Source organism: Notolepis coatsorum (genome assembly GCF_963971535.1).
Source record: "Notolepis coatsorum genome assembly, chromosome: 1".
NCBI classification, from domain to species: Eukaryota; Metazoa; Chordata; class Actinopteri; order Aulopiformes; family Paralepididae; genus Notolepis; species Notolepis coatsorum.
The window spans coordinates 291834090-291847799 of NC_140165.1; the positions used below are offsets into that span (position 1 = coordinate 291834090).

The 13710-nt window shown below is 44.6% G+C and overlaps 1 protein-coding gene across 1 annotated transcript in view; it reads right to left on the minus strand.

Moving 5' to 3' along the window:
- Positions 1-13710, minus strand: part of tenm4 (teneurin transmembrane protein 4) — a 345863-nt gene that overhangs the window by 50162 nt on the left and 281991 nt on the right. The window contains exons 23-24 of the mRNA XM_084310380.1: positions 12467-12699; positions 8942-9096 (exon numbers count right to left, since the gene is read on the minus strand). Of these exons, the coding sequence (XP_084166506.1) occupies positions 8942-9096; positions 12467-12699 (388 nt within the window). The remainder of the gene's footprint in view (positions 1-8941; positions 9097-12466; positions 12700-13710) is intronic.

The following is a 13710-nucleotide window of genomic DNA, read 5'->3' on the forward strand; positions in this document are numbered from 1 at the left end:
GATATCAACGGCTCCCTAAGACCATTGCTGCAATTCTGCCTGGACAGCTCAAAATACTAATAAAGACCGTTCGTTGACCACTGTTTGGCGTTGGTTGTCATTATAACCGTGCTGTAATATGAATGCCTTTATTAGTTGTGTTCGATTGGCTATATGATTTTTAGAGGCATCTATTTTGTTGTCGGCTAATAAAGACCGCGCTGGAATATGACTGCCTTTTCCCGTGTTGTTTGATTAATACCCAGGGATTAAAGTTCTCCTCAATTTGATTCCAAATCGCGATGGATCTCCCGTCAATTTTCTACCTGCTGCATATGATTTCTAGAGGCATACTACAATCTATTTTGATGTCAGTATTGGATAGCCTATATAAACAATAATAGAGAACATATACAAGAACAATGAATCTCACTGCATGTATGATGTAGCCTGCCTTTCAATACATGAACTTGAATTCCATCATGTTTGTGTGCGGGACTCACAAGGCTGTTGTCACAATGGGTGGTACCGGTACAGTAATTTACAGTCCACACAATATCACGATCCATGCCATAGCCTATGTTCTATTAGGACATGATCTGTGATGACAAATGTTCTAGAATGTTTGAAGATATCATACTCTGACAGCATGCCTATGATCAACAGAAACGCGAACTTGAATCCCATCATATACTGTACATAGTCTGTCCACTATCTGGTGTCATTGCAATGCGTTTTCTATTCTTTCTTATACAGTAAAAAGGGGGAAGAACACTATATTCATATGACTTGTATTCTGCTTACAGCTTCGAAATTCCACTTGTTTCGTTTAACGTAAAGCCTTTTAAATATAATCAAAACGTTCCCGTGTTTCTGCGGTCTGCGCAAAATAATAACGAGTTGAGCTTTATGATTTATGATGAATTGAAAATGGGGGACCCTGATGTAAACAAGACGAAAGTTGGTCTGCATCCCCAATTAACAATTGTATGTACTGAGCTGTACTGTACTGTACCCATTCTGCAATCTGTTAATAAACTTTTCAATCAATCAATCAATCAAGCTACGCGGAGCGCAGTCAGTCAGTAGCCTACACCCCGTATATTCCGATAACGCTATATAAACCATGCTGCATTCATTCTGAGAGAAAGATCTATTATTCCAAATGCTATTTATAGGGTTTTGACCATAATTACACTACTGTTGCTATTTTATAATGAACTACGGTTCGTACAGAACATGCCAGTGTTATTATGCACAGAAGCTCATTTCCTTGTTGTAATAATATATTCTACCACTGGGCGCCAGGTATGCCTGGTCTGACCTGTGCGTAGATGTAAGCACGGAGTCAAGTTCAAATCGAAATTGATGAATCCCACTCTTTGCTTAGAAATGATCGTACGCACAGGGTAAGCACAGATCTGTGCGTAGAACACGTTGATGAATGAGGGCCCTGGCACTTCAGCATCGGCTTCAAAACACCAACTGGAGTAACTTTGCTGCGGAGGCCACAGTGGACTTTCACGCAAACATTGATACCTTCACCTCCTCCACCCTGGACTGCATCAGCACCAACATCAACGAGGTCACCACCACCAAGCTGATCACTATCTTCCCTAACCAGAAGCCATGGATGGACGGGCAGGTCCGCCAGCTGCTGAAGGCACGTGACATCGCCTTCAGATCAAGTGACCCACAAGCCTACAGTCTAGCCCGGGCCGATCTGAAGAGGGGCATCAAACGGGCCAAGCACGACCACAAGCTCAAGGTCGAGGAGCATCTAAATGGCTCTGACCCCCGGCGCTGTGGCAGGGCTTGCAGGAGACTACAAACCCAAACACGCCACCCCCCTGACCACTGACCCCTCCCTCCCAGACGACCTAAACTACTTTTACGCCCGTTTTGACAGGGACAACCACGAGAGGGCCATCAAGACCCCCAGCCCTGCCAAACACCTGACCCTCACACTCTCCCCCACTGACGTGTTTGCGGAACTGTGCAAAACCAACACACGAAAAGCTGCTGGACCCGATGGGATCCCCGGGCGGGTACTCAGTGTCTGTACTGGGCAGCTGACGGGGGTCCTCCTGACTGAGATTTTCAATCTGTCCCTGGCCCAGGCAAAAGTTCCAACATGCTTCAAAGTCACCTCCATCATTCCTGTCCCTAAACACGCCTCCCCAGAGAGCCTCAATGACTACCGACCCGTAGCACTCACCTCCACCATCATGAAGTGCTTCGAGAGGCTAGTCCTGGCTCACCTTAAATCCTGCCTACCACCCTCACTTGACCCCTACCAGTTTGCCTACCGCCAGAACAGGAGTACGGACGATGCCATCTCCGCAGCACTACACCCTGCCCTCCTCCATCTGGACCAGAAGGACACGTACGTGCGACTTCTGTTCATTGATTCCAGCTCTGCGTTTAACACCATCATCCCCTCCAAGCTGATCACCAAGCTCCATGACCTTGGCATCGACGCCTCCTCCCTCTACAACTGGATACTGGACTTCCTGACCGACAGACCTCAGCATGTCAGACTGGACAGCCTCAAGTCCTCCACTCTCATCCTGAACACTGGTGTACCGCAGGGCTGCGTGCTGAGCCCTCTTCTCTACTCCCTCTTCACCCACGACTGCAAACCGGTGCATGGCTCAAACACCATTGTCAAGTTTGCAGACGACACCACCGTGGTGGGACTAGTCAGCAACAATGACGAGTCGGCGTACAGAGAAGAGGTCCAGTACCTAGTTCTGTGGTGTGCTAATAACAACCTGGCCCTCAACACCAAAAAAACGAAGGAGATAGTGGTGGACTTCAGGAAAAATAAAACAGGCAAGCACAGCCCCATCCACATCAATGGAGAGGAGGTTGAGCGTGTCTGTAGTTTCAAATTCCTGGGAGTTCACATCTCTGAGGACCTGTCCTGGACCACCAACACCTCGACCCTGGTCAAGAAGGCCCACAAGCGCCTCTTTTTCCTGAGGAAGTTGGCCAAACTCCACCTACCCTCTCCCGTGCTAGCGAACTTTTATCGCTGTACGATTGAGAGCATCCTCACCACCTGCATCTCAGTCTGGTATGGCAACTGCACCGTTAAGGACCGGAAATCACTGCAGAGGGTAGTGAAAATAGCCCAATGCATCACCAAGACCCCACTCCCCCCCATCTCATCAATCTATGAGAAGCGGTGCTCACGGAGAGCACGGAACATCATCAAAGACGCTTCTCACCCCAACCATGGACTGTTCACCCGCCTGCGGGGTAGTCGCTCTGGGGCACGCTACCGCAGCCTCCCAGGCAGAACCAACAGGACCACGAATAGTTTCTTCCCCTCAGCTGTCAGACTTCTGAATCAAAACTCTACATAGCCCACTGCACCTCACTGTATACCTGTGTATATAGCCATAGCTTATGTAGACTTTATTTTAAAGATTTAATTATATTTTGTATTCTCACCATTTCACATTGTGCTAACCATTGCACTTTACTGTACAGTTTTATTTATACGTGTTTTATATTGCAACTGACTGTTGATTGTCACATCCTGGTTAGACGTACACAATCTTGTACTGTGTAATGACAATAAATTTAATCTAATCTAATCTAATCTACTTTTTTTTTTTTTTTTTTTTTTTTATATCTTTTTCTCCCTCCTTTTTCCTCCGATTTTCTCCCAATCCCAATGTTAGTCGTTATGCCAATTCCCAATCCCCTTCCTGGTCGCTGCGCACTTACCCCCCACAGTCGGTCTGGGAGAGTGGAGGCTATCACGTGCTTCCTCCGACACACATCCAGCCAATCAACCACTTCTTTTCACATGGCAGCGTGGACTCTCACTGAGAGGGTGTAACATGTGGAAGGATCACACTACCCCCCTTAGATCCTATCCGCGCTGAGCAGGCGCCCCGACCGAACTGTAGGAGTCGCTGTTTACAACGACCCGGACCCACCCTGTTCATTTTATGCTATTTGCTGTGGGCCACTTTGGGCTGTGGTCCATCTGTGAAAGGTGCTATATAGATAGAGTTATTATTATTTATTATTATTATATTGTAAAATAATTATGCATAAGTGGCGCAGTGGGCAAGGCGCTCGCCACTAACGCAGGAGATGCTGGGTTCGAGCCCAGCTCTCAGCGTTGCTTTCGGCTTGGCTGGTCGTTCATACTAATACAATTGGCAGTGTTAGGGGGTGGGAAAGCCGGTGGGTGGGGATCGGACGTTGTGGACAGCGACTCCTACAGGTCGGTTGGTGCACCTGTACAGCAGAATCAGGAAGCAACAGGGGCAGCGTGAGCCTCCCACGCGTTACTCCTTGCCGCTGAGAGATCGCGCTGTATTGATTGATTGATTGAATAGTTTATTGATTTAGAATGGAAAATCACACATTTTATCACAATACAGGTGAAAAGATGCGACAGCTGCCTCCCGTGTACCGGAGGGGACACGTGATGCAAGGCTTGGTCCACATTGCAGCCGACCAGTGGGAGGCATGGTCTAACAACATTCGAGACAGGGGAGGGTAGAATTGGATAACACGAAATTGGGATGGGAGAGAAATAGAAAATGGGGAGAAAAAGTAGATAAAAAAAAAAGAAAAAAAAGAATTATGCATTGAAATGTCTGTAAGTCTCGACGACATTGAAAATGAGGGTGACCTCAATTGTCTTTTTCGAGAATAAATAAAATAAAGGTTATAACTGTTTTAGTGCGCCATCTGTTTTAGAGCCCAGCCAACTCTCAGTATGTTGAGGGGGCGTGGCCTTCTGCTCATCGAAAGGAGATGTCAAGTTAGTATTATAATACAGGAAGCTTTCAAATGTAAACAAATGCAATGTGTAACCAGTGTGATCAGTTGCTATGGGAGACTAACCTGTGCTAGCAATAAATACATTGCCACAGTTGCTGTGGATGTTTTTGAACCTCTAAAATGTAATAAATTGTAGCAAACTAGTTTCATTACTTGTTTGTGGACTGGCTTGCTGATATTCTTTACAACTACTGACAACAGACTGATGGGCCAATCAGGGTAACATGAGTAAAATATTCAATGTCTTCAGGGAAGCAGATTGGATATCTGAAATCATTCTGTTGATATCCCGGGGGATAGAGATCAAAGGGCTTTAGTCATCATTTTCACAACAACAACAACAGTTCTAACATTTTGGGTAATTTGACAACATACCTTATATAAACATACATTATAAAGATGTAATGAGATTTTCATTGTACTGAATCTTTAATATTGAAAGACTGGGGTTGAGGATGAGGGACGCAGCAGGGAAAAGAAGATTTGAGAAGAGGATTTGTTAAGACAATGGGCCTCATGCAAGAACGCACATCCTCTTCAATCATGTGTACACACAGCTTAAGCAATTTTGTGACATTCACCAATTTAAGAGCACTGCAGACCTGTCATACTGAGATACGCACAACAGCCCCGCTGCTCAAACACCTATTATGAAGAGACAAAGTCCATAAATCACTTGCCCGGCCTTTGGAAACACTCGTTTAATATCGGTGGCAAAAAGATATCAATACATACAAGTAGATAATGCAAATTAATACTGTATGTAGATTATGTTAGAACGAAAAAGGGATAATACAGACTAATGATTGTTAACGTGATTGTGAACATTATAGTGATTATGGCATACATTCATAATGAAAAAGCAGGGAGAACCCATACATGTGTTGGGAATTAGCCTATTTGGTAGACTACTGTATTAGGTAGCCTTTAGGTAGCCTTTCATTACCTTAACTGCCATTACAGCCTATTGTCAGTTCTTTACTCTATTATTTCATAGAGACGTCATTCTCTGTCCTGCTCTCGTTGCTGTTATGATCGACTGGCACTCACTATGTCTCTTGGAGTGTAGTGTCATGTCGAACCATTTTGTTCTTTATTTCTATTAAAATATAGACAGCAAATTCATCATGGTCATTTGATATCACTGCTGACACTCCGGGAAATTATATTCTTGGTTTTGGTCTTCAGCTCAGACAGCAGCACTTGTTCTCCAAGACCACAGTTCTTAAAGTAAAGTTCTTCCTTCCCAGCTGGTCTTATAGGATATTTGTGTGTGGGGGGAGGGGGGGGGGGGGCACATTCAATTTAAGATCAAGCGCAATTCATCAACATTATTCAGGTGGGTAAGAACAGACTTTCATGAATCCCACATACGATTTTCTTATTTCCTCTTATTGCTTTGTGCAAGAACAAAATACGAGACAAACACAAACACACCAGTTCCTCAATGTGTTTTTTCCCCAGTACTAAATACATAGAGAGAAAAAAAGAAATAACACACACACACATACACGTGCACACACACACACAAATGAATGCTATGTATCGTCACGACGCAGAATGTAATAATCAAGGATATTATTTGGAATAGGGAGGTTGGCTACAGGATGCCATGGTGAGTAGTGGCTCCTACCTATCAAACAATGGGCCAAATCCAGGTCTCGCACAAAGAGAAGTAACATGCGTGAGGGAGAGGGTTGCTATTGGCAGATGAAATGCAGCAGAAAGTCCGCTTTGTCATTTCCATCAGGGAGTCGCAGGGCCAGAGGGGGGTGTGACCCTCAGTGCTGTGCCCTTGCCTGGGGCCTTCTGTCTGCTGGAGCAGTGTGTGTGTGTGTGTGTGTGTGTGTGTGTGTGTGTGTGTGTGTGTGTGTGTGTGTGTGTGTGTGTGTGTGTGTGTGTGTGTGTGTGTGTGTGTGTGTGTGTGTGTGTGTGTGTGTGTGGTGTGTGGTGTGTGGTGTGTGTGTGTGTGTGTGTGTGTGTCAGTGACAGTGTGGAGTCAAGTGGGTGTGGGGCGGGGGCATGGCTAGTTAAGTCCCGGTCATCTCTTGCGTCTCCCTGCAGCTATAGGCCAGTGGTCCTCTCCTACATCTGTGCTGAAAGTGTCCGTCAGAGACACTGGACAGTGTCCGTATGAAAATTAACTGTAGTAATACTATCTGTAGAGATACCCGTATACGTACGTAGTGTTTCTATGGTAAAACCCCAGGAATACTTGATTCACCATACACTTCTGGAATATTCCACTACCAGACATACTATGATGAATCACTACAGTATTTCTGTGGTAAATCCAAAGTCTCTCTCTGTTCACTCCGCCGCCATCTTGATAACGGCAAGTAACGAGACCCGACACCTTCTACACCATGCGCCGACCAATGCTTTCTGAAACCGTGCTTAGTTACTATGGCAACCACTCACTGCAGATATCTTTATTCATTTTAAACATCTTTAAAACTCACATTTCATCAAAAAATGCAGTAGATTATGATTTTACTCAACATAAAATAACACAACATTTAATTATTTTAGTCGTTTTGTTGTTGCCGCCATCTTTAGGGTTACGGATTTCTCTATTCAAAGCGCTCAGAGTCTCCTCATTATAAGTGAGTGTCTCTGGTAAATCTATTGCGTCTATGAAAAAAAACACAGATACTATCCCTCACACTAAATGTGTATGTACCATTATATCTGTACCTCTCTACATGTGTATTTATACCACTATATCTGTACCTCTCTACATGTGTATTTATACCACTATATCGGTACCCCTCTACATGTGTACAGTATACCACTATATCTGTACCCCTCTACATGTGTATGTATATCACTATATCTGTACACTCTACATGTGTATGTATACTACTATATCTGTACCCCTCTACATGTGTATGTATACCATTATATCTGTACCTCTCTACATGTGTATGTATACTATCTGTACCTCTCTACATGTGTATGTATATCACTATATCTGTACCCCTCTACATGTGTATGTATACCACTATATCTGTACCCCTCTACATGTGTACAGTATACCACTATATCTGTACCCCTCTACATGTGTATGTATACTACTATATCTGTACCCCTCTACATGTGTATTATACCACTATATCTGTACCCCTCTACATGTGTATGTATACCATTATATCTGTACCTCTCTACATGTGTATGTATACTACTATATCTGTACCCCTCTACATGTGTATGTATACCACTATATCTGTACCCCTCTACATGTGTACAGTATACCACTATATCTGTACCCCTCTACATGTGTATGTATACTACTATATCTGTACCCCTCTACATGTGTACAGTATACCACTATATCTGTACCCCTCTACATGTGTATTTATACAACTATATCTGTACCCCTCTACGTGTGTACAGTATACCACTATATCTATACCCCTCTACATGTGTATTTATACAACTATATCTGTACCCCTCTACATGTGTATGTATACAACTATATCTGTACCCCTCTACATGTGTATGTATACTACTATATCTGTACCCCTCTACATGTGTATGTATACCACTATATCTGTACCCCTCTACGTGTGTATTGTACCACTATATATGTATCCCTCTACATGTGTATGTATACCACTATATCTGTACCCCTCTACGTGTGTATTGTACCACTATATATGTATCCCTCTACATGTGTACAGTATACCACCAAATCTATACTCTCTACATGTGTATGTATACCACTATATCTGTAACCCTCTACATGAGTATTTATACCACCATTGTATTTCATCTCTACATGTGTACAGTATGTATACCACTATATCTGTAACCCTCTACATGAGTATTTATACCACCATTGTATTTCATCTCTACATGTGTACTGTATGTATACCACTATATCTGTAACCCTCTACATGTGTATGTATACTATAGCACTATATTATCTGCACACCTTTTCACGTGTATGGATTACATCACTACGGTACTGCCATACAAAAGGCAGCTTTGCCTTTGTAGAGCAGCATCCCTATCTCCAAGAGCTTCCAGCAGCAGAACCAGAGGCCTCAGGTGGAGAGATGCATCAAGAGATCAGGGTCAACATGGACATAATGGTGAGGGCCAGATGGGGGGGGGGGTGGGGGTCATGGGGCCAGAGAGGTCATACCTGCGAGATGTCCATCACGGCATCACAGCTGAGGGGTCGTGCGGAGGTCAAGTCGTTGAAGCCCAGGAGGGTGGAGATGATGCCGTTCTGGTCGATCCTACGGATCATGGTGCCGTCCACGAAGAAGATCACGCCGTACTTGTCTACGGTGATGCCTGCAGGCGACAGACAAGGCGGAAGCACGTCTTTATTAGCGCTTCTGTTTATCAGACGCATAACGGGAAGAACGAGGACCAATAAATGACAATTAAGGACTAATGATGGTAATAAAAATGAACGCCTGGAATCGATTCTTGTCGATCAATAGCGGAGGACAACAGAGGCATCGGATCAGATACGACCTGCGTATTGATTCAGCAGAAAATAATGGAAAATATCATAGTAGGCTGAGTGTTTGTCACAAAGCTCACGCACACTCCCGTAACTGAACATTAAAACCCATCATGCTCCTTTTCAAGAAGGTCATATACTGTAGGTCTCTGAGGTCCCAAAAACATGTATTTAAATTTTTTTTGTGCTGAAAATAACACTCAGATTATGCATTCTAGCATACCTCTATACCCCTCTGTTTCAGTCCTGTTCTCGACGGGCTGTATCTGTGGCCCTGTCCACACGAGCACTGGTTTTAATATAACCGAAGTTTGAAAAAAATAAAACTCCGTCAACACAGGTGAACACAGGTGAACAACCGTGTATAACTGCGTACCCACGGCACCAGCAACCGATACATGTTTTGGCATGTAGTACAATGCCAAAACAGTAGGTGGCGATGTTGTTCAGACATGAAGGCCATTTCAACCAATCAGAAAAGGTTAAACCGCAACGCTCACTAAATTTCCTGTTTGGAAACACAGCTGGACCCTATTGATCATTTTGCCAACGGAACATATATTTTCAGCAAAGAAAGAAACTGCAATAAACAAACGGATACATTCACTGTGTGTTCTGCCTCACTTGTTTGTTGATAAAACAAAAACCATCAGCAACACAATTTACCACCAAGAGCGGATAGTTTAGTCTCACAAAAGACCGCCGGTGTTGTTGTTGTTAGCTACATGCTAATGTGAATGGCTATATCTATGTATAGTATATAGCTCAAATGCTAACGTAATGTGGTAACGTTACCGCTACGAATGGATGCAAAACGTTATTTAACACATTGCAGAATGGGTACAATACAATACGGCTCAATACAAACAATTGTTAAGGGGATGCAGTCTGGACTGGGTTCCTTATAACAATAACTTGACAACACATGAGTTTAGTTTAGCTGCAGCTACATGTTTATTCTGAGCGTCAGGTCAGGAATGCGACAACAGACATCAGTCGATCACAACACTCTTCAACACAGACGATATGTTTTGAACAAAAGTTTGTTACAATCATTTTCATATAACGCTACTTGGGACAGCTATGCTGTAAACACTGGTGTAGCTGGCTCTGCTCTAATCTCTCTACCCCGCGGTCTGCCGTGAACATGGGAAATAATTGTGACAGCTCTGCTGTAAACACTGGGAATAACCTCGGTTGCTATGCCTACACGCAACTGCAAAACCGCAAAACTTCACCCTGGCCACCGGTTTCAAAGACCGCGGTTGCAGTGTAGCAAATCCCCGGTTGTGTGTGGCCGAACAGTGCAACTGCGCACATACAATCATGGTTATATTAAAACCAGTGCTCGTATGGACGGGGCCACAGTGTCTGTACCTTTAAATCCAAATGAGCTGCTGCTTCCCACGCCAGAAAGAGGCACCTGGCTTGCAAAATTCAGATCAAACTAGGCGTTGCAGATCAAAATATGAATGAGGATCCAGCAATTGCATATATGTATTCCTCACCTACAGTACAATGTTGTCAGAAACATATCTTAGCAAACCGTTTAGGTGGAAAGAGAAAGTTTACGAGCGAGCCGCCGTCTTGAAAAGTGGGGACACGGAAGTCAAGGACCAACTAATACATTGTGTTACATGGTGACGTAGACGTGTCGGAAGAAGAGGTTGGTCCTTGTAGTTCTTTCCTTTTCTCAGGAAAAGGCTGGACTACAAACGAGGCGTTTCAGGTGTTTTCTGTAGGAGAGAAGAGCTCCCTTTGATGTGCACTCTACAGACGTTCTACATGCACCTCCAGCTACAGTATATACCACCTAGAGAAAAGGGGTAAAACCCCTAAGCTAATTTCCCAAAATGTTGGCGTGTTCTTTTAAGGCCAGGATGCCTCAACGACTTGCTTCTATATCTCAACATTTCTGCATTACTGTAAAAGTATCCAGTTGGAGCGACGTGTTGTTTTCCTGCAGATATCTGGACTATTGTGGACCCCAGGAAGACTAGCTGGGAGCCATGGCACCAGCTAACGGGGATCCTTAATAAAAACAAAACAAAACAGCACACGTAGCGAGATGCAACAGGGATTTGAGTGTTATTTCTGGACGTGTGAATCAGAACGCGCTGGTGGAGGAGGAGGAGGAGGAGGAGGAGGAGATGAAGAAGAGAAGGTATGTGATCTGATGAGTAAATGCGTCATCTGAATATTATGGGAAAGAGAAAAAAATAAATAGGAAGAAGAGCCCCAGGAAATGACATGGGAAGACATGCTGCTTTCATGAAGAGAGAGAGAGAGAGAGAGAGAGCGAGCGAGAGAGAGAGAGAGAGAGAGAGAGAGAGAGAGAGAGAGAGAGAGAGAGAGAGAGAGAGAGAGAGAGCGAGCGAGCGAGCGAGAGAGAGCGAGAGAGAGAGAGAGAGAGAGAGAGAGAGAGAGAGAGAGAGAGAGAAAGAACCCATCCGGTCCAAAGCTATCGAGCTACCCCGGTGGCGGAGCTGAGAAAATAACGTGATGTATGAAAACGTATTGAGCTCGTCGCAACGACTCCTCTCTTCAGTGGCACAGCAGTCGAGTCCATCAGTGGCACAGCGTGGGGCTCCACAGAACATATCGATTAGCAGGGGAGCTTTCTTTACTGGAAAGCCATCATGCCGAATACTGTCTCAGTAAAAAGGGAAATACAATCCTCCTTCTTCTATTAATTCAAAATCATTTCATTATTATATGAAATGAATTGCCCTTAAAAAGGCGCAATCAGCCAAATGTAAACAAATGGGAAGCACCCCCCTCCCCCCCAAAAAAACGAGGAAATAAGAATGGAGACGTGTTTTCATTGAAAGAGTTCTTGAAGGAACTAACACTTATTTCCTGTATCGTGTGGCTGTAAAGTGTTTTTATGTTGTAATTTGTGATCTTTGTAAAAAAAATAAAAAATATGTATATTATGATTTAGTAGCTTTAGTAGCTTATTTACCATCTACAGATCAAAGTCTTCAACAATGTACAGTATGTGAATAATACACCCCACACTGGTTCTGAAGAATCCCTGATTGGGTATTCAACCCTTTCACTGCCACACAACAACGGGTTAACCCTTTCACTACCACCACACTACAGACGGTTAACCGTCTGTAGTGTGGTAGTGAAAGGGTTAAAACCCAGGAAACCTCTAGAACCCAAACCCATTTGCAAACATACTAATACCTCTGGGGTTGGTGAGAGTGGCCTCCACCGCCTTGCCCCCGTCCCCGCAGCGCGTGTCGTCGTACGGGAGACACTGGTCTCCGGTCCCCGCCACCACCTCCAGGTTCTTGGCCACGTCTTTCACAGCGCTCAGGGTCTTCACCTTGAACACCCTCCTGCTGCTGGTGTCCGACAGGTAGACGGCCCCATTCACGGGACTCGCGGCCAAGTAGTACTTATGAGCGGGGCTGTTGCTGAGCGGACGGAACGAGAGGGGGAGAGAGAGAGAGAGATAGAGAGAGAGAGAGAGACAGAGAGAGACAGAGAGAGAGGGAGAGAGGGAGAGAGAGAGAGAGAGAGAGAGAGAGAGAGAGAGAGAGAGAGAGAGAGAGAGAGAGAGAGAGAGAGAGAGAGAGAGAAAAAAAACCACGTCAATAAAAGCTACAAGGGCTTTCAATAAAACCATCATTTGATACGATTAAAATGGATTCCAAAGTCGAGCAGGGAGCCAACTGGGATGGTTACAGTTCCAACCAAGGACGTGGAAAGTGAGAAGAAAAAAATGAAAACAGAGTGAGATTAAACATGACATGGGGTGTGGAGCTGAGAATTGATCGAGACATCGGTGGAGACAGCTTTGGTGGAAATGGCGGGATTTGATCCTCTGGGTACAAACACACACACACAAGGGGGGGGGGGGGGGGGGGGTTAAAAAGCAGAGGGGTCTTAACCCACGACCGTGTAGCTACACCCTCCCTGCGCACGGAAAACACTTTAGAAACTCGAAACGACAACCAATTACGGGAAAGTGTGGCGTTCTGTGAAGCAAAACAAATAAAATATGACCCTAAAAAAGAGCCAGAGGGCCAGGTGTGCTTCAGACGTTCCTCTCGGGGAGTGTGTACGGTCCAAACAGACGTTTCTCTCGGGGAGTGTGTACGGTTCATACATATGGCGGTACGCACACGTGGGAATGGAGGTGCGGAGAGAAAAAGAGCTGAGCTTATTAAATCAGACAGAAGTCCTCCACATCACACACACAGTGGTCGGTCGACTTGAGGGGCGAGACGAAAAAGCATCTAATCACTTATGGAGAAAGAAACTAAGCTACAACTTACCCACAGAGAAGCCCCAACCAGGACGGGGCTGTACGGCCTTTATGTATAATTCTATGGGACTAGTTAGTTCATAGTGGCATGTAATTGTAATGTCGTTGGTCCACATTCACGCTATTACAATCCATTTAAAAGGGGAACAATGGACAT